Genomic DNA, 27,171 nt, shown 5'->3' on the forward strand with positions numbered 1-27,171 from the left:
GGAATGGCTGACAGGCAGGAGGCAGCAAGTGAGAAAAAGCAGGCCTTTTCTGGTTGGCTGCCAGTGACTAGTGGTGTTCCTCACAGGTCAGCATTGAGACCGCTGCTTTTCACATTATTTTTCAATGATTTAGATAATGGGAGGACCTCGGCCCAAAATGTTGACTGTACCTTTTTCCACAGATGCTGCTTGGCCTGCTGAGTTCCTCCGGCATTTCACGTGTGTTGCTTGGATTTCCAGCATCTGCAAATTTTCTCTTGTTTGGATAATGGAATTGATGACTTTGTGGCTAAGTTTGCAGATGATACTAAGATAGGTGGAGAGGTAGGTAATGCTGAGGAAGCAATGAAAATGCAGCAGGACTTACACAAATTGGGCAAAAGGTGGCAGATGGAATGCAGTTTTGGGAAATGTATGATAATGCATTTTGGTAAAAGGAACAATATTGCAGACTATTAACTAAATAGGGAAATAATTCAAACATCAGAGGTGCAAAGGGACTTAGGAGTCCCCGTGTAAGTCTCCCAGAGGTTAATTTACAGGTTGAGTCTATGGTAAAGAAGGCAAATGCAATGTTGGCATTTATTTTAAGGGGAATAGAATACAAAAGCAAGGAGATAATGCTGAGCCTTTATTAAGACACTAGTCAGGTCATACTGGGAGTATTGTTAACAATTTTGCATCTCAGAAAGGATGTGTAGTCATTGGAAAGAGTCCAGAGCATGTTCATGAGGATGATTCCGGAAATGAAGGGGTTAACATATGAAAAGTGTTTGGCAGTTGTAGGCCTGTACTCTCTGGAATTTAGAAGAAAGTATGGGGATCTCATTGAAACCTACTGAATGTTGAAAGGACTAGATAGGGTGGATGTGGAGAGGGTATTTCCTATGGTGGGTTTATCCAGAGCTAGAGGGTTCAGCCTCAAAACTGAGGGCCAGTCTTTCAGAACAGAAGTAAGGAGGATTTTTTTAAGCCAGAGAGTAGTGAATCTGTGGAATGTTCTGCCACAGACTGCAGTGGAGGCCAAGTCTGTGGGTATATTCAAAGTGGAAGTTGATAGTTTCCTGATTGGTCAGAGCATCAAAGGATATGGCAAGAAAACAGGTGTATGGGGTTGAGTGGGATCTGGGATCAACCATGATGAAATGGTGGAGCAGCCTTGATGGGCTGAATGGCCTAATTCTGCTCCTATGCCTTATTGTCTTAGAGACCTGGGTCTCTGTATCTCCCTCTGCAAATGGATACAACCTCATCAGTAGAGTTCAATCAGTGAGGATTGTTAACAGCATCTCCTCACTGATCATCAATAGGCTCATACAAACTCACCAACAACACTACTGATGAATCACAGGTGGAGATGAGCCAGCTAACTGGAGTGAGACAGGCTGGGTGGGGCTGCAATTCAATATTAGTAAAACTAAAGAGCTGATTGTTGAGCAGGAAGAGGATGGAGAGTGAATATGCACCAGTCTACACTGGGGGATTAGCAGTGGAGAGAGTCAGCAGCTTTAATTCCTGGGCATTAACCTATCATATAACCTGTCCTGGGCACAGCACATAGATGCAACCATGAGGAAAACAGGTTACTTAATTTTTTTTTTTTTAAAGAGGTTTAGCTTGTCACTGAACATTTGAAAAAACTTCTCAGAGGTACAGTTGAAAGTATCCTGACCGGCTGCATCATGCTCTGGAAGTCAATGTGGCCAAGCTCATCAACATCTGTAGTATTAAGCTCCTGCTGTCCACATTCTCAAATGACCTCTGATTTTCTAATATATCAGACAAGCTTTGTGTGATTAATACTATGGAGACAGATGTAAAATAATTGTTTAATTGCTTTGTCATGTCCTCATTTCCCATATAAATTCTCCTGTCTGTATTCTGTAAGGGAGCCACACTCACTCTCACTGAGCAACAAACACGAAGTGCTGGAGGAACTTCAGAATCTCTTGTGTTTATGATTTGCTCACTTTCACTGACCTTAGACTTTCCTTTTTAGATAACTAGGAACTTCCCAGTCTCGGCAATTGAAATCCGGATCTGGATGTCTTGTAAATATTGAGTGTCTCTGCTTCCACAACCTCCTCAAGCAGCACATTCTAGACTGTGGGGGAAGAAGATCCCATCTCAGATCCTCTCTCACCTTAAACGCCTTAGACACTTTGAGCCTGGGCAAAGACTTTTACTACCCACCTTATCTACCAACAAGCTCCGGGTCAGCTTCTTCCACCAGGCCGTCAGACTGCTTAATACATGCTGATGCAACTGTATTTCTAGGTTATATTAACTGTCCTGTTGTATATACTATTATAAATTACTATAATTACACATTGCATGTTTAGACCAAGACAAAGATTTTTACTCATGTATATGAAGGATGTAAGTAATAACGTCAATTCAATTCACCAATGTGCTTATTTATTTCATTCAATTTTGTGAGTCAGAATTTCCCATGAATAAAGTCATGCTGAATATCTCTAATCACTTATTCTCAAAATGTAAACAGTAATCACTGCTATGGGACCCACAAGCCACGTTCTTGCTCCTCTACCTGAAGTGACCACACTTGCTGTCCCCCAGTTTTCAGCCACTTCCCTTCAGCCAGTGGAAATACAAAGCTCTCTACCAGAGCACAGCTCTCTCCTCTCTCAGCACCCAGAGTAAGCTGAGGTATCAGTAGTTGCAATTCATGTTTTATTATTTATAAAGTTTCCCAATTTTTAATAGGCATCTAACTGAACAGCTTTTTAAATGCCTTTGGCAATCAGTGAGAAATAAAAGCATTGGCAAGTGATTAACGGCAATATGGTCAGTCTCAATGTGGGGTCAGTGGTAGTGAGGTCAGTAAGGTCAGCATTCAATGCCTGAGACGTACTCACATTCCCAAGCCCTCCATTCTGTGATGGAGGTTGGCTGCTTCTCTGCAAACAGTTTGAACTGCTGGTTGAGGTGATCAAGCCATTTGCAGGAAATTGCAGCCCTTTGCTTCACATCTGTGGATGAACATGCCCTAGCCTGACTTGGAGACACATTTCCAGCCAGAACAGAGAGGAGAGTGGAGGGGATGGAGAACATCACAAGGCTGTGACATTCTGGTTAGGTGGCAAAAGGACCGACTGGAAGGTGTGTTCCGGAAGGAAATGAACATGGGACAAGTAGAGCAATGAAAACCAAAGGCAATTTGAGGGGCTGTAGGGGAAGGGGGGAAGACAGAAACATAATCTTAAAGTGCTGAATTTATTCTTTAATTCAACTCATAATAAGCCTACTTGAAAGATGAGGCCCTTTTTACACTATTGTTAAGGATCAGAGCATTCTAGTTCTCTGAGGTGAAACTGGGCCATTATTGAACCACTGAAGTCCTAGTAAAGATCAGTTCACAGAGTCAATGGATTTAGACCAAGAGAGGTTGAAAGATCAACAATATATTTTTCAGTCAGAATGGTGAGACTGCTGGCAGGAACCTGCAGAGAGTGGTGTTCCTGTTATCCTTGAACTTCTTGGTGAAGTTGGTCACAAATCTGGATGAGTAACTACAGTGCATTTTGTTGGTGGTGCACACCGCATCCACTGGGCAGTGGTGGATGGTATTGAGCTTCTTGAGGGTTATTGGATTTGGTCTCTTCCCAACAAGTGTTTCCTACCAAACTCCTGTGGTTTATAGATGATAAATAGGCTTGGGAGTTTCAGGAGTTGTTGTGGGGAGAGCTTTTGGTACATTGGTCTTTCTAAATCAAAGTATTGAGTACAGGAGTTGGGATGCTATGTTGAAATTGTATAAGGTCAAATTTAGAGTATTGTGTGCACTTTTGGTCACCTACCTACAAGAAAGATAAAATTGAAAGAAGTCCTGGAATTATGAAACTGTAGCCATTAATCGGATTGTAGCCGATCCCAAGTCATACTCCCTACTGATTTGATGTCATTCTTTACCAGCAGAGCCACACCACCCCAGGTATGACCACATTAATGGGGCTATGTTACAGACCACCCTAAAGTCCAGGGGATTTAGAAGAACGAATTTGTAAAGAGATGTTGCAAGAAACATAAGGTTGTTAAAATAGGTGATTTTAACTTTCCATATATTGACTGGAAATCCCATATGTAAAAGGACTAGATGGAATAGAGTATGTCCAATGCGCTGAGGAAAGTTTCCTTCATCAGTATGTAGAAATCCCAACGACAGTGTGCGATTCTGGATCTGCTGTAAGGAGATAGGGCAGGTGACAGAAGTTTGTGTAGGGGAACACTTTGCATGCAGTGACCACAATGCCATTAGTTTCAAAGTAAATATGCAAAAAGATAGGTCTGGTTTGTGGGTTCAGATTCTAAATTAGAGAAAGGCCAATTTTGAAGGTTTATTTGCTTATTAATTGATTGATTGGGATACAGTGCAGAGTAGGCCCTTCTGGCCCTTTGAGCTGTGTGGCCAGCAACCCTCGATTTAATCCCAGCCTGGGGACACTTTACCTACCAACCGGTACTTCTTTTGTCTGTGGGAGGAAACCGGAGCATCTGGCGGAAACCAATGCAGTCACGGGGAGGAGTACAAACTCTTTACAGGAGGCGGCGGGATGTGAACCCAGATCACCTGTACTGTAAAGCGTTGTGTTAATCACTATGCTACCATGCTGCATAGTGGCATCAGAGAGAATTTGGCAAGTGTGGATTGGGACAGGCTGTTTTCTGGCAAAGGTGTACTTGGTAACTGGAAGGCCTTCAAAATGAAGTTTTGAGAGGTCAAAGCTTGTATGTGCCTATCAAAATAAAAGGTAAAGAAAACAGGTGTAGAGCATTGGTTTTCAAGAGATGTTGAGGCCATGGTTATGGAAAAAAAAGTAGGTGCATTGAGATATAGGCAGGTAGGAACAAATGAGGTGCTTATGGAGTATGAGAAATGCAAGAGAACACTTATGAAAGTATTCAGGAGGGCTAATAGATGGCATGAAGTTGCCTTAGCAGACAAGGTGAAGGAGAATCTGAAGGGCAAAAGGATTGTAAAGAACAAAAATGGTCCTCTTGAAGATCAGAATGGTAATCCATGCATGGAGCTAAAGTACATGGGGAAGATCTTAACTTTTTTTTTGCATCGGTGTTTACTCAGGAAACAGACACAAAGTCTATAGAAGTAAGGCAAGACGGCATCATCTTCATGAACTCTATATAGATTAGAAAGGAGGAGGTGTTTGCTGTCTTGAGGCAAATTAGTGAGGATAAATCCCCAGGGCCCATGCAAGAGGCAAATGCAGTAACTGCCGGAGCCTGTGCAGAGATACTTAAATCATCCTTAGCAACAGCTGAGCTACGAAGATAGCCAATGTTGTTCTGCTGTTTAAAAAAAGCTCTGAAAAAAAAAAGCAGGAAATTATAGGCCACTGAGCCTGACATCAACAGTAGGAAAGTTTTTGGAAGGCATTCTAAGGGACAGGATATACAAGTATCTGGATAGATATGGATTGATTAAAGATAGTCAACATGGCTTTGTGTGTGGTAGGTTATGTCTAACCAATCTTATAGTGCTTGAGGAAGTTACCAGGAAAGTTGAAGGCAGTGGATGTTGTCTATGTGAAATCTAGCAAGGCATTTGACAAGATCCCTCATGGGAGGTTGGTAGAGAAGATTCAGTTACTCAGCATTCAAGATGAGGTAGTAAATTGAATTAAGACATTGGCTTTGTGGGAGAAACCAGAGAGTTGTCATAGATGGTTATCTCTCTGACCCTCCCCATCTCCAATTCCCCAATGAGAACTGGCTCATCTACCTCGTTTCCTCTTCTACAATTCAATAACCAGCTCCTTGGTCTTGCTGACATTGACTGAGAAATTGTTGGAGTACCACTCAGCCTGATTTTCAGTCTCCCTCCTATATGCTGATTCGTCAGCCCCTTTGATTTGGCCATTAACAGTGGTGTCGAGAGCAAACAAATATGACTGAGGATAAAGCAAGTAGAACACAGGGGTTAGGCATACAGCCTTGTGGTGCACCTGTACTGATGGAAATTGTGGAGGAATGTTGAAGCCAATCCAAACTGATTGAGGTCTGCAAGTGATGAAATCAAGGATCCAATTGTACATTGAAATATTGAGGCCAAAGTTTTGAAGCTTGTGGATTAGTTTTGAATGGATAGTGTTGAATGCTGAGCTGTGATTGATAAGAGTGTTGGCACATGGCCAAGTGGTTAAGGTGTTGGTCTAGTGAGCTGAAGGTTGCTAGTTCGAGCTTCAGCCATGGAAGCGTGTTGTGTCCTTGAGCAAGACACTTAGCCACATATTACTCTGCGGCAACACTGGTGGCAAGCTATAGCAGCCCTTGCCCTTCCCTTGGACATCGGTGGCGTGGAGAGGGGAGACTTGCAACATGGACAACTGCTGGTCTCCCATTCGACCCTGCCCAAGCCTGCGCCCTGGAAACTTTCCAAGGCGCAAATCCATGGTCTCTCGAGACTAACGGATGCCTATTAATTGATAAAGCTCATCCTGATGTATGCATCTTTGCTATCTAGATGTTCAAAAGGACTAAAGAACTATTAAAGATTCACCACCACAATTGCATAGCACAATGTTACAGAGTTCAGTTCTGGTGTACACTCTTCTCATGACCGTGTTCCAATTTTCTCTCACAGCTGAAGACACTGATTAGTAGGTAATTGGCTATTGTGAATTGTCCTGTGATTAGGCTGGAGTTAAATAGATGGATTACTGAGCAGTGCAGATTGTTGGGCCGGAAGAGCCTGTTCCACACAGCATCTCTAAATAAGTAATAAATGCAGCAGGATATACTGTCAGTGGTCACTTTATTAGGTATACCTGTCCATTAATGCGAGTATTTAATCAGTCATGTGGCAAATCATTGCATAAAAACAGTCAGTCATGGTTCAGATCAAACATTAGAATGGGCTAAGGAATGTAATCCAAGTGACTTTGATGTGGAATGATGGTTGGTGCCAAACAGGGTGATTTGAGTTTCCCAGAAACTGCTGATATCTAAGGATTTTCACCGAAAGTCTCTAGGTTTTACAAAGAATGGTGTGAGAAACAAAACATACAGTGAATAGAAGTTCTATAGGTGAAACCTCCTTGCAAATGAAGGTCAAAGGAGAATGGGCCAGACTAGTTCAAGCTGACAGGAAGGCACAAATAATCACATTACAACAGCAGTGTGCAGAAGAGCATCTCTCTGAACACATATCAAAACCCTTTGTGTGGATGGGCTGCAGCAGTAGAAGACCACATACAGTCAGGTATCTAACAAAGCATATTTGAGTTACAGGCAGAGAAGTGGCAGATGGAATTCAGTTTGGACACTTTGGTAGGTCAAATAGGAAGATGCAGTTAGTAGTAGGCTCTTTTGAACTTGGGGTCAAAGCAGTTACACTGAAAGTGACTACACAAGTGGATAATGTGGTAGAGGTGGCACCTGCCATACTTGCCTTCATTGTCATTGAATATGAGCAAGGAAGTCGAATGGTAGCTATATAAAACTTCAGTCAAACCACACTTGCAGCATTGTGTGCAGTTCTGTTCACCTCATTATAGGAAGGTGTGGAGACTGCACAAGAGGTTTACTGGGATGCTGCCTGGAATTACTTTGATCAAACTTGGCTGCACTTCTTAAAGGGCACCTGACAGAGGCATAGATAGGGTAGACAGTCAGAATATGTTCTCCAGGGCAGTAATATGAAACATTAATAATGAATGTGTTTTAAGGTATGATAAAGGCATCACAAGGGGAAATATTCTTTTAGAGTAATATGTGCCTGGAATGCATTACAAGTAGCAAGCAGTTTGGTAGGTTTTAAGAGGCTTTTAAGACGCATGAATACAATATGAATGGAGAGATATAGATGCACTGAATATTTAGTGCTGAGAGGGTACAGGAGTGGTTTACTAGAATGCTACATGGATTAGAGGGCTTGTGCTATGAAAGTTTGGACAAACTTCAGTTTTCTCTGGAACGTCATGGAAGTCTAATATTATGATAGGCACAGCCAGCCAGAATATTAGTGGTGGCAGCAAATACAATTGGCCCTCCTTATCCGCAGGGGATTGGTTCCAGGACCCCCATGGATACCAAAATTCGCGGATGCTCAAGTCCCTTATTTAACATGTATAATTGCGGTGGTCTTTTGGACCCAGCAGAACCCCGGACTTTATTTAACATGTCTTCGTGCAGTGGACATTAGGACCTGGTGGTGCAGATCTGAATCCGCAACGTTTCTGTTCACGAAAATAATCACGATCGCAGTTGAAAATAAGGTGGAAGTAATAAAGCGATTGGAAAGAGGTGAAATGCCATCAGTCATTGGAAAAGCGTTAGGCTACAGTCAGTCAATGATCAGAACAATTTTAATGGAGCATGTGAAAGGCCCTGCCCTGATGAAAGCTACGATTATTACTAAGCAACGCAGTGGTTTAATTATTGAAATACATATGTTTCTTAAGTGTTTTATATGCATAGAAAGGTAAAATATGTACTATATACTAAGAAAAATGTTTGACTAACTGATGCTAAATAATAGCGGATGTGCCTGTTCCGACTTCAAATCCGATTTAAAGATGGACTCGGGAACAGCACTCATTCATAACCTGGGGACTGCCTGTACTTTTAAGTCATTTCTAGATTACTTATAATACCTAATACAATGTAAATGCAACATAAATAGCTGTTATACTGTATTGTTTAGGGAATAATGACAAGAAAAAAGTCTGTACATACTCAAGCAACGAGTGCTGTTGAGAGAACTTCCGGGTTTTTCCCGATGCATGGTTGGTTGAATCCACTCATACGGAATCCGCGGATAAGAAGGGCCGACTGTATGATAAATTGCTCTTAGACAAATTGATTAAACTGCTGGTTTAAAACAAATCCTAACAAATACTTTTGTGCATCAATAAAACTCTTGGGAGCTGGCTATGAAGGAAGGAATCAATTACCTAGAGCAGGTGATTTAAAATTAATCAAGAAAGGGAAATTTAAAACTTTTGCATATTGAAATGCGGTATACGCTGCTAAAGATTAAAAACTGCAGATACTGGAAATCTGAAATAAGAGATTATTCTGGAAGCATACAGTATCTGTGGGTTATCTTGTGTGTATTTCTTAATTTTGATCAAGCTTTCAACCTGAAACAAACACCACTTCGTTTGCTGGCTTATTGCAGCATTTTTCTGTTTTTAAATGCTGTAAGGAGGGTTCTAAAATATCATTAATGGCTTTCATTTTAACTGCCAGGAATGTTGGCATCAGGTTCAATAGTGAAACATGGGAAGTGGGACCAATTGGTCCCAAAGCTGAAATGGACAGAACAGGATGAATGGGCAAGAAATTAAGAGGACAGCAAGATGAGTTGATTCAGAACACCAACAATACCTTTGCTGCTCTGTTGTTATTTAGTATCATGCTTTTTTATGAATTGCCGGTAGAAATCAGGAATCCTAAGAAACGGAATGGTGAGCATCTGCTTAACAACCTGCTTCCAAATGATATGTAATTTGTGCAACACACACACGTGGGAATGTTGATTGTTTACTCCCCTCCACAGATGCTGCCTGACCTGTTGAATTCCTCCTGTGTGTGTGTGTGGCTTGTCATTTCCAATATCTGTAGAATCGCCTATCTGCGATTTGTAATTTGTTCCAGCCAAAACCTGGACCTTTAGAATGCCAATTATAGAGGCGGGATTGTCACAGGACAGAACTTGACAGTAGTGCACTTAACATTCTTTTCCTGACATGTACTGGGTGTTAAAATCAAATTTACTCATGAAGTAATCTCTCTCATTTTAACAAAGTATTGCAAAACAGTGAGCAGTAAACCCAGCCTAACACTGAAGGGTTATAGTGCCAGCCTGGTGATATTTTCTAATCCATTGGATGCTGCTCCAATACTCACACTGTCTTTTGTTTAGATGTTACGGCTTTTTAAGAATAATTTTCCCAGGATACACAACTAAGGGAGAGCAGGAATCGCAACCCTTGGAACTAAGCTACAGACAAAATATTAGACACAAGGTGCATAAGTAGACTGTGCAAGATACTGCTGCACTCCAATTGGCACATTCCAGTTGGGGAACCCCTGAAAGGAGATGCAAAAGTGTTACAACCCAAACCGTAGAATGGCGCCAAGAACAACAATCTGTTCTAACTGTGTATATAATTCTAAAAATTAGGCTAAGTTACAGCCAGATATTCACCATCAAGCAGCCAGAAACACTTTACACTGAACTGGCCAGCAAGGTGTGTATGTGTAGGACAAGGGGCATTTGTACAGAGTTGTACTAAGGGAGGAAGGGAAAAGAGAAGTTCTTGTTTTAAACAGCACTGTGACTTTAGGACAAGTAGAACACGAATTAAAATGTAACAAAGATGCAATTAAGTGAAAACAGAAAACTGCTCACACGGAAACAGCAATGCAATTTTCCCGCATACTGAGGCAGTTAAAATAAGCCCTTAGTAGCTGTGATGACAGTTACAAAACAAGATGAGCTGAAACATTTAGATAAAGGAATAGCAACCAGACACAAAAAAGTCAGAAAAATAAAGAATGAAGCAGTTTATTGAAGAAGCAAGTACTACATTGGCCAGAGCTGTTGACGGTAGTAAAAGAAAATTGCATAATCTGAAACAGTGTACATTGGTGAATGCATTCATACAGCTACAAATTCATTAGAAAATTATTTTAATTTTCTTTGCATTACAAACATTTCTTCTCAATAGAAGAGGAATTGTTTTCTGAAAAACCCTTTTACATATGAAACCTGACAGCTGTTTCTTTTAATCAAAATATACAAGACAATGCTTCCATATAAAAACCGGTTTTGTTCCCCTTAGCCTCTCTAGGTAAAAAAGTATGAATATTTACACCTTTTTCAAACATTCTTTACAGCTGAAAAGAGGGAATATTTCTTTAAAGAAAGACAAAAACAGTGGCGGTGTATTTTTGTCTGAAAGCTGCATACATCAAGTAAACAGCATAAAAAAACCAGTAACAAAGATTGAATCCACTAAACATACAGCCACCATCCTAGGTGCACAATGCAGTATTACAATAATACGAGGGCTAGAGGAGGAATTGTAAAATGTGAAGAACTAAGACTTCAGAAGGCACAACAACTTTGGTCCATGAAACCCTGAAAACAAAACCCTAAAAATCCACTGACATATGTCATTCACTGAACAATCTTTCCTTAAAGTAAACTATTGCTCATTTAATAGTTTTAGGCACAAGATGAATATGGTCATTAATGAGCATTCATACACACAATCAGTCCACAGCACAAATATATGACTCCAGCATTTTGCCCATATTATGGAATGTTTGGATTTGATATTTTCACTTTGCCAATACAAGGAAAAGCAGAGTTACACTTTGACAATGGGAAAACAATTACAGATCATTTTAATCCAAGTGCTAAGAAACTCGTTTTCAGTAATGGATGATTAAAGACCACTAACATTTCAATAAAAGTTAGGACTCAGTACATTCCAAAAAGGGCATGAAAATGCTACAAAATCCACAAGTCATGCCAAGTTAAGCAAGCAAAGTCCTTAACTGTCCAAAAATTTAAAAAAAGACTGCAGCAAATTGTCATAACACTTCAATGTGGTAGCATTGCCATGACAAGGCTCACCAATTCAACCTTACAGTTCTGCAATTCCCAGGTCAAACTAAACCAGATTTGTAAAATGGATCTCAACAAGTCAAAATCTTGCCAACAGTTTGACAACTCAGAGGGAGACTACCAGTTATTTGGTGGAAAATCTACGTATCTATCCCATTTTACCGTAGAGGAGGACCAGTAGCCCTCCCACCTGCTGTACTTTGCTAGCAACCTAAAGGAAATAATGGGTAACAAGTGTCTGATTGTACTCAAAAGTATTGAAGTGCACAACAACAGTATGAAGTCAAAACCAATGCCCAAGGAGGCCAACATCCAGTTTCTGCATCAGCAGACTCAAGTACTATAGTGAACAGCCAGTAATAGGACCCTCTTTAACAACGCTGTATTCATGCATAAGGGAACTATGCAGGATAAAAATGGAATGAAATATTGGGTAGCAAAAAGACAGATTTATCGAACAAGAGCAAAAAATAAAATGAAAGCAGTTTACCAAATACAACTAAAAAACTGCACACCAATGTCAGCATTTCAGCAGTTCTCAAATGAATTAGCAGGTGCCAGTGCACACTGCAGAAAACTGACATCACACTAGGTTTGCTCACTTAATGGAGGTGTGAAGAGCAGAAACTTCAGCTCAAAAATGATTAAAATAAAAAAAAATCTAAGATACAAGGTAGAAAATACACATTCTATGGATTAAGATAATAAAACACACCCCAACTATAAAATACAGATAGATACTGAATATAGAAGGCAACAAGTTTAGACCATTCAATATTGGGACTGTTCCAGGTTATGAGGTGGGCATTTTTCTTTGCAAAGCAGGATAGTACAATTTCCTCCAGGAAGGTCACCAATAGCTAGGATTATTAACATAATCAAGATCTTCTGTATGGAGGCTACAGCTTAACACGGCTAGATGGGGTCTGGAGATGTGGGATTGCCAAATAGCTGCCTTTTCCTAAAAAATGCATAATATTAATATCCATCCAATTACTTAGTGTGCCTTTAATCTACCAGCTCATTCAGTGAAATCCAATAGAACGTATACAGAAAATTATTTTCAAAAAACAGACAGCCTCAACTGAAAATATTTCTGAACAAAAATTCTTGCTGGTTCAGAAATAAAGCTGCCTGTAGCAATTCTCATAACAGCACTGCTTCAATTAAACGTACACAACACACTTGAGTTGGATGGATAGACGACAGCAAACTTTGGATACAATGGTCAATTTAAGGCTAATTCAAACCTATGACCCTTCCCACCTTCCCGTCATTTGAATAACGGCAACATTTGAGAGTAAACAAGCAGCAAACATTGCTTGTACAAACTCTAAAACATACAACCAGAAACAGAATCAATTTTAAGATGGCCCATGTTTCATTAAGACATTAAGGCACAGAGTAATTATTTAAATGAAAATATGCTTAAATTATCCACACTTCTGTATTATAGTGGTATGGATACCCAAAGGGAAAGGGGTGAGGGTGATTTTAAAAAAAAATTCAAAAAGGTGTATTATACAACCTGAAATTAGGTGCAGCATTGGGTAATCCAAAAGAGATATATTTGCATTTTGTAAACTTTTGGAAGAATTTCAAATGGTAAAGTGTAATATTAGCATAAGCCAATTGGTGATAAACTAACTGGGACTGGCAGCACTGCTACCTAAAAAGATAGGATGTCATTGCAGCAAACTTGCAAACTTTTCTCAAAAATAAAGAACTGTGGTCACTTTTGGGTAATTTTTCAGCTCTGCAGCTGCTCTGAGGTTTAGTGGTGTCTCTGGAATAAAAAGAATCATTGTGCCCATTGGCCAAACTGGACTCCAGGAAATGGCTGGAAATCCATGTCAAAACTTCAAATAGTTGACTTGGAGAAAGAAACTCTGAGATGGTGATTTTCCCCAAGATCATGATTATGAAGATCAATAAGGGCTTGGATTGCCTCTTCCACTGAACTCATCTGGATGAGAGCCATCTTGCGATCCTTCCTAAAAGTACAAATAAACAAATTTTCAACAATGCCACAGTTAAAACCCACAAAGTTCAATGAAAAACTGAATAAGAAAACATGACTTACTGGAAGAACTTGAATGCTTTAACCATGCCTGTTGTGGTTGAGAAGAGCATCTTTAGATCCTCTTCAGTAACTGAAGGTCTGAAAGAAATGAGAATCCCATTGATAGTGAATTATTATCAATTCAATCAACACATTTCACCAGCCAAGCCCAAGCAATGTTGCTCCAAAACAGGTGCCAAACAACCAAGGTGGAGATCCAACTATTCCCTGTGCTAGATTTAAACAGTATGCCTTGATTGATGCATTGCACTGTAAGAGCCAATCCCAGTCAATATTTATCCCTATCACTATTCACCAGGAGTTGCATCCAATTGTTGCATGTGGGACTTTGATGTGAATAAACTGTCAGTGTTATAATGCCCAAGCATGATGTATGCACGACTGGTGTATAAAACCCTGCATAAAAGACGAACCATATCCACTTGGGCCTTCTGGGAAATCAATGGGGACAGAATAGCACAAGATCCATGTACAGGCTGCCACAAACAGAAGGGACAGAAGGGAGTAAGGTACAGCCAAAGCACAAGCTATGAGCTCACAGCAATAGCACTGACTGTTATTAACCATACAGGTCAATGTGTCAGACAGCTCGAAGTACAAACTGGCCTACTCAAGTATTCAAGGCTGACAGAAACCGAAGTCCAAAAGCTATGGAAACCATATTGTAGACTTAATTTGCTATGAAGATATGCAGATAAATTTTAGTTGGTTTATTTTTCCAAATAAGACAGGCACTTACATAGATCCAGCATGGACTTAATGCACCAAGTAGCTTCCATCTATGCAGTAACCTGTGATTATGTGACGTGTTTATGCTCAAGACACCACTATAGCATTTACACTTAGCTCTGCTTAGATGAATCAAGGACATTTTTTTAAAAAAAACACTTAAAAAGAATTCTGGAAATTGATTATTTTTCAATACTAGTCAGAAGTCATAATTACACATTACGAACAATTGATCAGAAACATTCAATACTAATTCAGAAAATGATCACACTTACGGGATATTGGAGAGATGAAGAGTGGCAGAAGGAGGGAAGATGTTCTGGAAATTTTTTGATCCAGGTTTCTTGAAACGATGAAGAGGCGAGCTGCTGTAATCCTTAGTCAGTCCCTGGTCCTCCTGGCCCTCACGAGGAAGCTGTACAGTCTGGTGTTTGGACATAGTTACACGCATTGCCTTCCCGTGAAGCCTTTGACCATTTAAGTGGCTCATAGCTAGAGAAAAGACCAATCAAATAAACTCACAATTTGGACACAAATGATAGCAGCACATCTGGGTTAGAATGGACCAAATAAAGGGAGAGAAAAACAGAACAAGAACCTCATTAGCCTGGTATTAGTAGGTAATATGCTGGAATCTTTGAAGGAACTCAGGTATATAACACACACAAGGAGGGGTAATGAGACTAATGGAGCCAGCCAATGACCTGCAATTGAAGTAAAATAAAATTTACAAGATTGGCAGAACATCCAGACTGAAGAATGAGACATTAGCTCCATCTCTTTGCCTACAGATTGAGCAAGCCTCACATTTTATTTAACAGTTTCAAAAGAGATTTGACTAAAGCGGGAGAAATTTTTCCATTGGAGGTTAGCAAAATCTTTGGAATTCTCTTCCCAATTGGACTATTGGAGTTAATAAGATAGGTAAATTCATCACAGCAATCAGATCTTTTGGATAGTATGGGAATCAGTCAGTGTAAAGGAATTGCTGAGGTAAAAGAACACATGGTACAAGGAGTTCACTACTCATATTCACTTGAGCCCCTGGATCTCGTTAAAAATAAAAGGAGAAGTGGACTATAGTTATGACTTGATATCTTCTATGGGCCTAGAGAGTAGGAATTAGAACAAAACAATTCAGACACTCTCCAGTGATTCAATTTTTATCCCACGAATGTGCAGAAAAACGAATTAAAATACTTTTTAGTTCAAGGTGGTACTTGAAGACTTACCCAGCTGTGCTTGAGTACAGTCAAACATTTGAACCAAGGCATTTTCTTTCTTGTTGAAGAGTATCTTCACACGCTGCACATCACCATACACTCCTTAACCAAGGACAAGGAAAGTTAGCAGGGGACACTAATGACTTCCATTAACCGAGTTTAAGTCAATTACAACCAGCTTTTCAAAATTCAATTATTCATTTTTTTCCCCCAGTTAGCAAAATTCAGAACTTGGATTGCTATGATTTTCATAGCACTCAAAAGTATGAAATTTAGTGTCAAACTAAATTATTAATGTCACAGAAATTTATTTCATCTACAAGTTATGATTACAAAGGCATGCAAAGCACCAAAACATGCATTACTGAGCATTATATGCAAATCAAAGAATCAAACTGTCAAAATTATAGCTCAACTGAAATTATGCATTGAAATAGCAAACCACAAACTTCAAATATAAAAGTTTTAAACAAGAAATACTGAAACATAATAAAGTGCTAACAATAACATACCGAAAAGAATAAAGAGGCATTGGGGCGTAACTCTCTTTAGAAGGACAGCAGAGCAAGGCAGCGGAAGACAGGAAGAGGAAAGGAATCGAAGGAGAACGAAGATGGAACGAATCATCCACAACGAAGAGTGGTTCCCACAGAATGGTGAATTGGTTCATGGTTCAAGATGGTTAATTGAGGGGCAGTTTGGTCCGAAGAGCATTGTTGAAACACAGGAAGCATGGGGACCGTGCAGTCAGTTCACAAAGGAATCCATATCAAGGGCAGGGGAGGGAGAACGGGATGGGGAAGGGAAGGAAAGAAAAAAGTAGCATAAAACAGGTCAGTACTCATGAGAAATGTAGTGTTCCATCTGGTTGATAAATGAATTCTTTCCCATTATTTCAACAAAATTAAAAGCTTATTACTTCACGCAAGAGGAATGCATGCTAAAGGAAAAGACTAAATAAAAAAATTAAGGAGATTATTTCACAATCTAAAGCCATTTAAAATAATAATATTCACAGCTGCAGAGTACTGAATCTCAACAACACTTCTGAATGACGAAGGATTACTAAGAAAACACTACATTCAGTTGAAAAGCAGTTTAAAAGCAAGATACCAAATTTATAAATACTCTGGTCCATTAAGAAAAAAATACAGGTTCCAACATATCATCTTGGGGCTGAATTTAATCAAGACTCATATGAAATTCTACTTAATGCCCCACTTCCATAAAATACAATGGCAGTCAATGCTTACCCAAACACTTTGCAGAACTTTCAAACTGCTTTATAGACATTTTGTAACTCAAATCACTTAGCAATATACAAGTACAACCTCCCAAAATGTCATAGGTTAGCTTTTCTCCAAATATGGGCTAAAAATTAGTAATATCCTTTGGGACAGGTGGAGAATGTCATTGGGAACATTGAGAGAAGCAGGAAGGAATACCACAGGAATTTACTTTTACTTAAGACTGTTGTCTCAAACTGAAGGGAAAACACAGCAACTAACTGGATTGGCCTACAAAGAGCCAGCACGGGCCTCCATGGGCCAAATAAAGCCCAGTAAATTGAAATGAAAGAAACTAAATGGGAAAAAAAAGTGGAAAACATCCGTCATCTGAAATGCCCACCCAATACTATTCCATGAAGACGAAAACATTGACAAAATTGTTATAAACATTTCAACCAGGTTAGTGAAGGGGACAGAGTTCCTGATTTGTTTTTCTTGGCATGCAGGAAAATAAAGGCGGCCAGTCAGAGGAATACAAAAAGGAAACTTTTCACCTTAGCAGGGGTGTCTATAACCAGAAACGTAAACCTGAACTAAACGGGAAGCTTAAACTTAACCCGGGAGTGCTTGAAATCTGTAACACATTGTGAAGGGCTACTGAATTTGTACACTTAAATGAGCATTTGAAACACCATGCTATACTAAGGTTATAGGGTCAACTGAGAGAAAATGGCTAAAGTATGTAAAGGAATTTGATAACTGTTATGACTATCAAACAAAACTACAGGGCTTACACAACACGAACACACTATATATTTCAAGGAACACTTCAACTACATAAATCTGTAGTTCTGGAACAACTGCAGCAAAAATAACCATTATTGGTCAATGGCAAGTGAGACAAGTTAAGAACAAATATCCCAGTGAATCAGATCTTCAAGGTGAAAGCAGCGTTTCTGATCAGAACTAGTGGCTTTCAGAGACAAACCTTGGAGGAACTCCTGCTGACTTGACAGGTCTTTAGACAACTACCCTCTGCTTTGGGCCCACCCATGGCATCCATTCAGGGAGCCAAACTTCCATGGATTTTGTATGCAATACCTACCTGTGTAAGTTGTGCTAAAAGCTGTGAACAGACATTTATTTAAATTGTGTTCAGTTTCCCCAGTGTTCAGGAAAAAAAGGAAAAAATTGAATGCCATTAATTTATAAACTACTACCCTTTCTTTGGTAGATAGCACATCTGGGGAAGGGACTCAACTCTGGAATCTTTTGGTTAAGCCCAGAAGACCTGTGCTAGCAATCAGCAATGAGCTTTGGGTAGAATGCCAAGTCAGGTCCTATACACTTACTAATGGACTAAGCCAAATTGGAAAATGTACAGACATGAACTGCTCTCAATTAGTCTGTTGAAATTTACTGCACTGACATGCAATGCAAGTCTCCTTTAAGGTATGATCTCAGTACCAGATCAGAACGTGCCTTCACCCTCTAAATGTAGAAATGCCAGGAAGCTTAATGAGGAATTGTGATGCGCCAGCCAGAGAAACAAACAGGTCAAAACAGTGGAAAGTTACATTAAAACAAAACATGCAGAGATTAGATTCAACACTGTTCAGCCAAGAATGTACAGAGAACTCAAACCATAGCTTTGTTACAATCCGATAACTTTCCTACAAGTTTCTTCTGAAATCAAAAACACAGTGTTAGATTACATCATGCCAAGTCACTCCAGAATGTCTAGCTGAGCAGCAGCTATCTTACACAGGAGACCATAACAAGGCTCTAGGACCATATTACAGAAGTTGGGGGATTAACCACATTTCCCAACGGGACAAGGGAGAGCATTTGTACCTGTAAACCAAAAACAGTGGAAGCTAGAGTAGCTGAGCAAAAGACTACAAGTTGTTGAAACAGGAATAAAACAAATTAGCAATATCTCAAATGAAGCAATGTGTGGGGGAACAGTATGATAAAAAGGGATGGGGGTGAGGTACTGATTGCTCAAAGCACATTTCCTAATAAAAATCCCCACTGAAATTTAAATGCAAAACTAAGACTGAAGGCAAATTTGGTCAAAATAAAAGGATGTTTTCAAGCAATTTAATTTGAAGGACAGCAAACTACCTTGTGAAAGTTCAATTTCTTCATTTGACCCTTGAATGAGAACTAGTTTCAGCTAGTTAACAGAAACAAAACAAAGTAAAAAAAAAAGCAGAGAAACTTGTTGACATGACACTAACCTCAGGATTCAGATTGCTAACCAGCAGGACAGCATTGGCTGCTGAGGCAAAGCCTGGAATTCCCATACGACTTGCTGCGGCTGCTGCAGCAGCAGCTGCTGACGGCATGCCAAGTGGAGCCAAGGCCCCATGAACCCCTGGGACAGACAAACCTATTAAACAAGACACTGAAATTATTACATAAAATGTATTTAAAATAGCCCAATGATTAAACATCATTGGCATACACAATGCGAGTACCCAAACTCAATGCAGTGCATTGACAGAAAATACACTGCTCAAGCCCGTTTACTTCGGACATGCAATCTTGTCTGCTGTAAGAGGAAACAGATGGCAAAACTTTGTTATGTAAATCCATTATTATACACCAACCAGCATGAAACACATTTAGGGAGGGAAAGAAATTGCTGTTATATCCGAGACTTGAAAATTAAGTAAAGAAGCCACCCAAGAGCAGTAGATAACCATTTATCACATCCAGTTATCCCACACCATGCCTTTAAATGACAAGCAAACTTGGAACCTGAACTCTGATCCACATTCATTTTCCGATTAAAATTAAAATGTTGTGGTAGTCCATTAAGTTGTCAAAAAATAAGCAATATAAACAAAATTGTTCCAAACTAGCTACATTGTATCATAGCAAAAGAGTGCACTGGCAAAGAGACTTAGTAGATGGTGATCAGACAGGTACCTTGGGAAGTTCGCAGCAACTTCTAACTATATTTAAATACAGAAATAAATGGGTATAAATTTGTACTTTAAAACAATCAGCAGTGGAGTTAATGCAAAATATGGAGATAAAAGACAAATGTAAATTTAAAGTAGCTATGTAGCTATAAAAAGGTCCAACTTGACTCTTCATTCACTCCAGCATTCAAGGAGTATTCAACAAGTCAATGGAAACATGCTAACCTTCCAGGAATGAAACCTAACATTCCTGCTTACAAAGCAACACACAAAGTGCTGGAGGAACTCAACAGGCCAGGCAGCATCTGCGGAAATTAATATTCTTGCTCACAAGGTTTTCAAATGAGATAGAGAAGGGGATGAAGGATGAAGAGGCAAGGATGATATAGGTTAAAGAAACAAACCACAGATATGGCATATCAAATCAATTAAGATGGCATGTTTGCCTTTATTAGGCACCAAGTTAAAAAGAGTCTAGAAGTTACACTGCAGAGTGGTGGATGCCAAGGAATGTGCTGTCAAAGGTGGCAGTGAAATCAAACATCAGAGGTGTTTTAAAAAGCTCTTAAACAGGCACATGAAGAAAGTATAGACAATGGAAGAATATAGACATTGTGTAGGCAAAAGGGCATGCTTCTGTGCTGTGTTAAAAGGATGCACTGCAATGAACCAACAAATTAGCAGGGAAGCTGAAGATCAAAGGAATATTCCAAAATGAACTGCCTGAGGTACCAGTGAGATACACTTACAACATTAATATGGTATTTAGATCACCACTTAAAATGCTATGGGTAGTTAGCTGCAGATCATGTTGGAAAACGACAATAGTATGTGATGGTTAGCACAGACACAGTGGGCTAAAGGTCGGTTTCAGCGCAGTACAATTCAGAGCCGCAAGTAAATTTCTTTAGTGCAGCTACAAAAAGCAACATAAGATACAGAACTGGGGTACAGAATTCCTAAACTGTAGCTGGAAGAATTTTATTCAGGATACAGCAAACCCAACAACACGGAAGTGGTACAGAGGGAAGAAGAAAATCCTGGATTTAGTTTTAAGAAGCAAAGTTGGGCTCCTGGAAAGTGCATCACTAGAGTGCTGATAGACATTTCCTTTTCATAACTGTATTCAAAGGTTAAAAATAGAAGTAAAAGGCACGAAGTTGGACATAACAGTATTTTTTAAACCACTGAGCTTGAATTTGAAGAGGAAACTGAAAAGCAGATAAATATGAAATAAAATTGAGTAAAATAAAAAAATAAATATGTTTGAAGTACAGACGGAGGATAACTAAGCCAATATTGTTTGAAACAACAGACTGGATAGGGTGAGGTACTGCAAAATTAGTTCCATGTGAAAGTGTAAGTCCAGAGCAAATATACCCTGGGCTCTTAATTCTGATGGTCCTGACTACAAGAATGTCAAGACTGGAGGACTTAGTACCAGGGGTAAAAGGAGTCAACTAATTAATTAGGTGGTGGGAAAATGATTATAATCAAATCTAATTCTTTGTTTAAAACAGGGTTTCCTAACCTTTTTCTTTAATGCTATGGACCCCCACCAGTAACTGAGGGGTCTGAGGACCCCAGGCTTAGAAGATCAATCAGTAACAGCATGGATATGCAATGAGTGTATATCTACATTTGAATAACTTCTGTAAAAGGTTCCAGAAGTTAATAAGGGAGAATTGCAGTCCACACAGGTTTTAGCAAAATCCAAAATGGGAGACTGGCCAATAGAGTGGCAAACTGTATTTAAATTTGCTTCGGCAGGTGGAAGCAGAAGGACAGCTGTGAAAAAATACAGACAACAGAAAAAAACTGGTAATGTTCAATCAGAGATGGCTCAGTTTGTTGGGCTGAAAAATAAAAAAAAATAGAAGCACAAGAGTGGAACAATGCAGCAAGGCAAAGGAATACGCATTAAACAACAGGCTGCCAAATGATGGGGAGGAACAAAGGAACCTAGCAATTCAATAAGCTAGAGTTGTTCTCAATTAAACAGGAGGGCGAGAGGAGATAATTCAGTAAGTTTGAAGGGAACCTAATCTGGTAGAGAATAGATATTTTATCAGATTAAGTAGAATGGATATTTACTGTTTAACATACTGATAATTTACTATTAAAACACCTGCTTTAGTCAGGTACATCTCAGAATGAGAAATTCTTGGTTATTGGAATCAAAATGTCAGATAATGAAAAGCAGAGCTTAAGAGTGGACTTGGTCACTCCTGCTCTTGGCTTTGTTCCAAAACCTGCCTGGTCATTCATAGTTCCAGTTCCAAATACAAAAAGTTTGGCATGCAGTAAGCTTGGAGATAAAATTCCTAAGTTACCAACTCACCGGCTTGCTGGAAGGCAATACCAGGAGGAAAACCAGTTCCACCTCCATAAGGCGAGGAGATGATACCTGGTGCACCTGGTAAGAAAGCAAGCCTGCATGAGCACTTCTAGTAAAATAATGGTTTTTACAATCCACCCCTTTCCGTTACCTCCTGTTTAATGTTTCAGAAACATTGGGATTCTATCAAATAAATTAAGTCACCAAGCAGCCATCTTTCCAGAACCTCTATAAAGAAACAAGCATTCTCAACCGCAACCAAAATGGGAGTTTCAGTGTGAAATCTATCAAGAGTTAAATTTAAACGAGGGGAAAATTTTCAGGAGAGCCTTCAGGATTAAATCCATACAAGTAACTGTCACATTAAACACTGGAGGAAAATTTAATATACAAGTTGTAAGCAAGGAAAACTCTCAACTGCAAAAAGGAAAAAAGTATAGTGAGTTATTTCATTGTTTTATGAAGTATTTGAGACAACTTCAGGACCAGCTGGATTATGCTCCAGTTTGCAATTGATCAATGAAACACCCAGTTAACAGTTATACATCACTCTGGAAATCACTAGCTTCTATGAAACAATGATTAACACATTTCTACACTTAAGCAAAAAAAAAACTGCTGGAAGAACACCACAGGTCCAACAGCATCTGGATGGTCAAGGACGTGATCAAACTGGAAAAAGTGCATAAATGATATAAGAGGACATTGCCAGGACTAGAAGGCTTGCATTATAGAGAGAGGTTGGCAAGGTTACATCTGTATTCCTTGGAATGTGAGAGAATGAGAAGTGACTTTGTAGATGTGTAAGATGAGAGGCATAGATAAGGTGGATGGTACTAGTCAAAACTGGAGGCATAGATTTAGGGTGACGGGGACAGGGTGGAGAGTATATGGAACAAGCTGTCAGAGGAAGTGGTTGAGGTAAATACAATAGTACCATTAAAGAAGACATGGATAGGTAGATGAAGAGGCAGTGTTTAGAGAGACATGGGCCAAATGCAGGTAATTGGGACTAGCTGGATGAGCACTACAGTCACTATTGACTTTGCTGATGGACCTGTATCCATGCCATACTGCTCTGATTCTATAAACAGGAAGCTTTGCATCTATAACAGAACTGCAGCTGGGAGGGAAATCAGATGCTCGATTTTCTGGTAAACAAAGAAAACACCCAATTACCTGAACCAGTTTTATGTTATAATTTATTAACAGCCTTAAAATTAAAATAAACCTTCAAATCTCTATTGTCGCTACAATAACTGCTGTTTAAGTTTTAAAAATCAAACTTTAACAAAAGTAGTTAAATGCAGGACAATGTAAAATACCTCTCAAATAGAGCTTTCAGAAACTGCTTTCAATGAACTTGGCTAAAGTGATTAAGCAATTTCATTAAAAGCACTAGAATAGATTTTAAACTCTTAATGCCTTTAGAGTCTAGTTCAACCAATTCTTAGGCCTCAGAAGCAGGCCAACAACTAACTTTTTCCTCTAACCATGAAATTCTAAGGAACCATAATTACACCACTGGACCAAATGCTTGAGTTAATTTAAGAGCTAAAGATTTTAAACTTTAAAATTACAGTTCTAAATTATGCACAGCACCCACCACAAAATAAAACAGGTTACAAATACCCATTAATGAAGAAGGCTCACCAATATGTAAATATTAGCATAGAAACAGTCACACTCACACATACTTAAAAAGATTCAGAGAGGGTGTATTTACCTAGTAGGGAGGCTTCCTTACCAAAAGCGGCCATGGTTTGGTCTAAGGTAGGTTGGCTGTCACCAGATGGCAAGTCAGGACGTGTGTAGTCTCTACTTTTATCATTATTGTACTTAACATTAAGGCTAGTCAGTTTAGAGAAGTCAATGCGCAGAGTGCAGCAGGCATTATAGATGTTCTGTCCATCCAAGGCCTAACAGAAAAGGTACACACTGGAGTTACTGATACAATATGTATTCTAAACACACATAAATGAGTACAGCTAGTTTCAATGCTCACTACCTTGTGGGTAGGAGATATGCTATATACTTGACCTCAAAGTCAAAGCACTGTACCCCTACCAGATTTTATCATGAATAATGAACAATTAAGCAATCAATGGGGAGAGGTCTCAAGAATAGGGCCAAGTAAAACTACAAGTTCACTGCCTCTAGCTCTTTAGAATATACTGCAACGTACCAGTTTAGCATGTTGTGCACTGGACCCATCAGCATATTGGAGCAAGGCCTGGAACTGGTTATTCTTTGTGAAGGTAATGATCTTTAACACAGTACCAAACTTGGAAAAAATCTGCAACCAAAGAAAAGAGTCAGAGTACCACAGCACAGAAACAGGACTTTGGGCACATCTAGTCCATGCCAAACTATTACTCTACCATAGCCCTCCATACGCCTTAGATATAATTTATAATTAAGTATTTATACAAAACTTACACAAGAAAGGGTCATCAAATCAAACATTTCATGAAAAGACAATTGTTGGTCCAATATGGCTATTTTAACCCTGTGCCCTTGCTACATAAGGTTCTTACCACGTGTACCACTGTGTTGCACATTGCATTAAGCTCCACTGAACTCTCAATACCAATTTTTACCTCATCAACACAACAAATATGACAGCAGACAAGCACAGAAAAGCAGACACACCAGTGAATTACAAAATTCATTTCAAAGCACTGTAGACATACCAGCATGCTAATGTCATTTAGAAGCACTCAATTTAGAAACTTCCAAATTTCAAGCATTTGCACCCAACCCGATATCTCTTACATATGTGATCATAGTAATTTTCCCTTAAGTGAAGATTTTTAGAATTACATTTAACATATTGACTCTATTTGGAAATCCAATTCAATAGCAGTTGCAAACAAATTGGACCAACATTTCTAGTCCCACAATATCCACTTTTCACAGGGCCCAATCACCACCTTTCAAAACTTCATGGACAAACAATTTCTAGCATTAAGTTCCAAGTTGAACTCACCTGGTGCAAAACATCAAGAGTAACTGGATAGAAGAGGTTTTCCACAATGATTCTCAGAACAGGGCTCTGGCCAGTGAGATTGACTGCAGAATCTGGGACACCTGTTCCAGCAATTGCCATATTTGCACTCTGCACAGCATTTACTGCCTGAAGAGCAGCTTGCGCTCTCTGAAAAATTGGAATAGAAATTTTGGAATACTTGGCCTTGTGTTATACTAGACTCAGAATTGTATAATACAGAAATGGGTCCTCAGGCCAACCATGACCACATCAAGCTTTTCTCCTCCATCTACACTAACCCTATTTGCCTGTATTAGAACTGTATCATTCAATGCTGTGGCTATATATTTAAATCTCTTAAACAGGATTTTATGTGTTTCCACCATTTCATCAAGCAGCACACCCTACCTTTACTTTCAAAAATTCCTGTTAAACCAACTGATAACCTTCACTTTAAATCATAGCATAGATTAACAAAGGCAAGGCTTTGTGCATGGGAGATCATGTCTCATGAATGTGATTGAGGCTTCCTTTTGAAGTAACCAAGGCGGCTGATGAGGGCAGTGCACATAGATGTAGTCCACATGGACTTTAGCAAGGGCCTTGCTAAGCTTCTGCATGACAACCTAATATGAAAAGTTGGACTGCATGGGATACAGGGAAAACTAGCTAATAGGATGCACAATTGGCTTGATGGCAAAAAGCACAGGATGATGTGAAGATTGTTATTAAGAGCTAGTGATCAGCAGGGCAAGCAGGCCAAGGAATAGCAAACAGATGATTCAGGCAAGTACAAGGTGTTGTATTTTGGGAAGACAAATCAAGATAGGACTTTTAACAGTGAATGGTAGGGCTCTGAAGAGTTGCAAAACAGAAACCTAGAAGGACATACAACCAGTGGGTACTTTAATAGGTACACCTGCTGTTTAATGCAAATATCTAATCAGCCAATCATGTGTGGCAGCAATTCAATGCATAAAATATGCAGACACAGTCAAGTTTCAGTTCTTGTTAAGACCAAACATCAGAATGGGGAAGAAATGTGATCTCAGTGACTTTGACCATAGAATGATTGTTTGTGCCAGATAGGGTGGTTTGAGCATGTCAGAAACTGCACACGCAAGTCTCCAGAGTTTACTGAGAATGGTGTGAAAAACAAAAAAACAAATCCAGTGAGCAGAACTGTGGGAGAACAATGGTAACTCAAATAATCAAGTTGCAAAACAGCATCTCTAAACATACAACATATTGAAACTTGAAGTGGATGGGTAACAGAAGCTGAAGACCACATAACAGCAATGGCTTACCTGAAAGTAGTGTGACAGATAGATTGGATAATGAAGGCTTTTGGCAAGCTGGCCTTACATATTCAGTTCTTTGACTCAATGAAGGTGAGGCATTACATTGCAGTTGTACAAGATGTTTCTGAAGCAACATTTGTAATAGTGTGTTCAGTTTTGGTTACCTTGTTACAGTGAAGTTGCCATTAAGCTAGAGGAAATTTATAATTCTGTTGCCAAGACTCGAGGTCGAGCAGGCTAGGATTTTAATCACTGGAGTTCAGGAGACTGAAAGATAATCTTAGAGGTCTGGGCATAAACAGGGCGAATACGATGGCACTAGAGAGCAGCTTCTTTGAGCTCATCTGCGGAAACAGCTTACCGTAGATTCCGGATTATAAGCCGCTACTTTTTTCCCACATTTTGAACAGCTTTGAACTCTGCGGCCTTTAATCCAGAGCGGCTAATAAATGGTTTTTTTTCATGCCGCCTCGTAAACATTTTGCCTCGTAACAGTAGACCAATAAAATTGATGAGTAGTTCACAGAGGTCCAATGAAATTGTACGATAAATCAAGCGCACTTTCACAATTAAATTATTGTAAATCAGTCATTTGTACTCACCCTCATCAACATGGAAAATACTCGAAGAAAAGCAAGACCCGAGCGCGTCAGACCCGATTAGACCCGATCGCGTTACGCAAGCGCGTCAGACCCGATTAGACCCGATCGCGTTACGCAAGCGCGT

General features: G+C 39.4%; 1 protein-coding gene across 8 annotated transcripts in view; it reads right to left on the bottom strand.

The window, feature by feature from the left end:
• Positions 1-10,527: 10,527 nt before the first annotated feature.
• Positions 10,528-27,171, bottom strand: part of LOC140740058 (polypyrimidine tract-binding protein 1-like) — a 35,343-nt gene continuing 18,699 nt past the window's right edge. For 3 of the 8 annotated variants that reach the window (XM_073068905.1, XM_073068897.1, XM_073068904.1), the window contains 10 exons: positions 25,145-25,312; positions 24,341-24,451; positions 23,882-24,074; positions 22,159-22,233; positions 19,128-19,279; positions 16,168-16,201; positions 15,665-15,757; positions 14,708-14,924; positions 13,704-13,781; positions 10,528-13,614 (listed from right to left, as the gene is read on the bottom strand). In XM_073068905.1, coding sequence (XP_072925006.1) covers positions 13,482-13,614; positions 13,704-13,781; positions 14,708-14,924; positions 15,665-15,757; positions 16,168-16,201; positions 19,128-19,279; positions 22,159-22,233; positions 23,882-24,074; positions 24,341-24,451; positions 25,145-25,312 — 1,254 coding nt within the window. In that variant the 3' untranslated portion in view covers positions 10,528-13,481. The remainder of the gene's footprint in view (positions 13,615-13,703; positions 13,782-14,707; positions 14,925-15,664; positions 15,758-16,167; positions 16,202-19,127; positions 19,280-22,158; positions 22,234-23,881; positions 24,075-24,340; positions 24,452-25,144; positions 25,313-27,171) is intronic. The other 5 variants (XM_073068899.1, XM_073068898.1, XM_073068903.1 and 2 more) reach the window with 3 other exon arrangements.

Source organism: Hemitrygon akajei, chromosome 16, assembly GCF_048418815.1.
Source record: "Hemitrygon akajei chromosome 16, sHemAka1.3, whole genome shotgun sequence".
NCBI lineage: Eukaryota > Metazoa > Chordata > Chondrichthyes > Myliobatiformes > Dasyatidae > Hemitrygon > Hemitrygon akajei.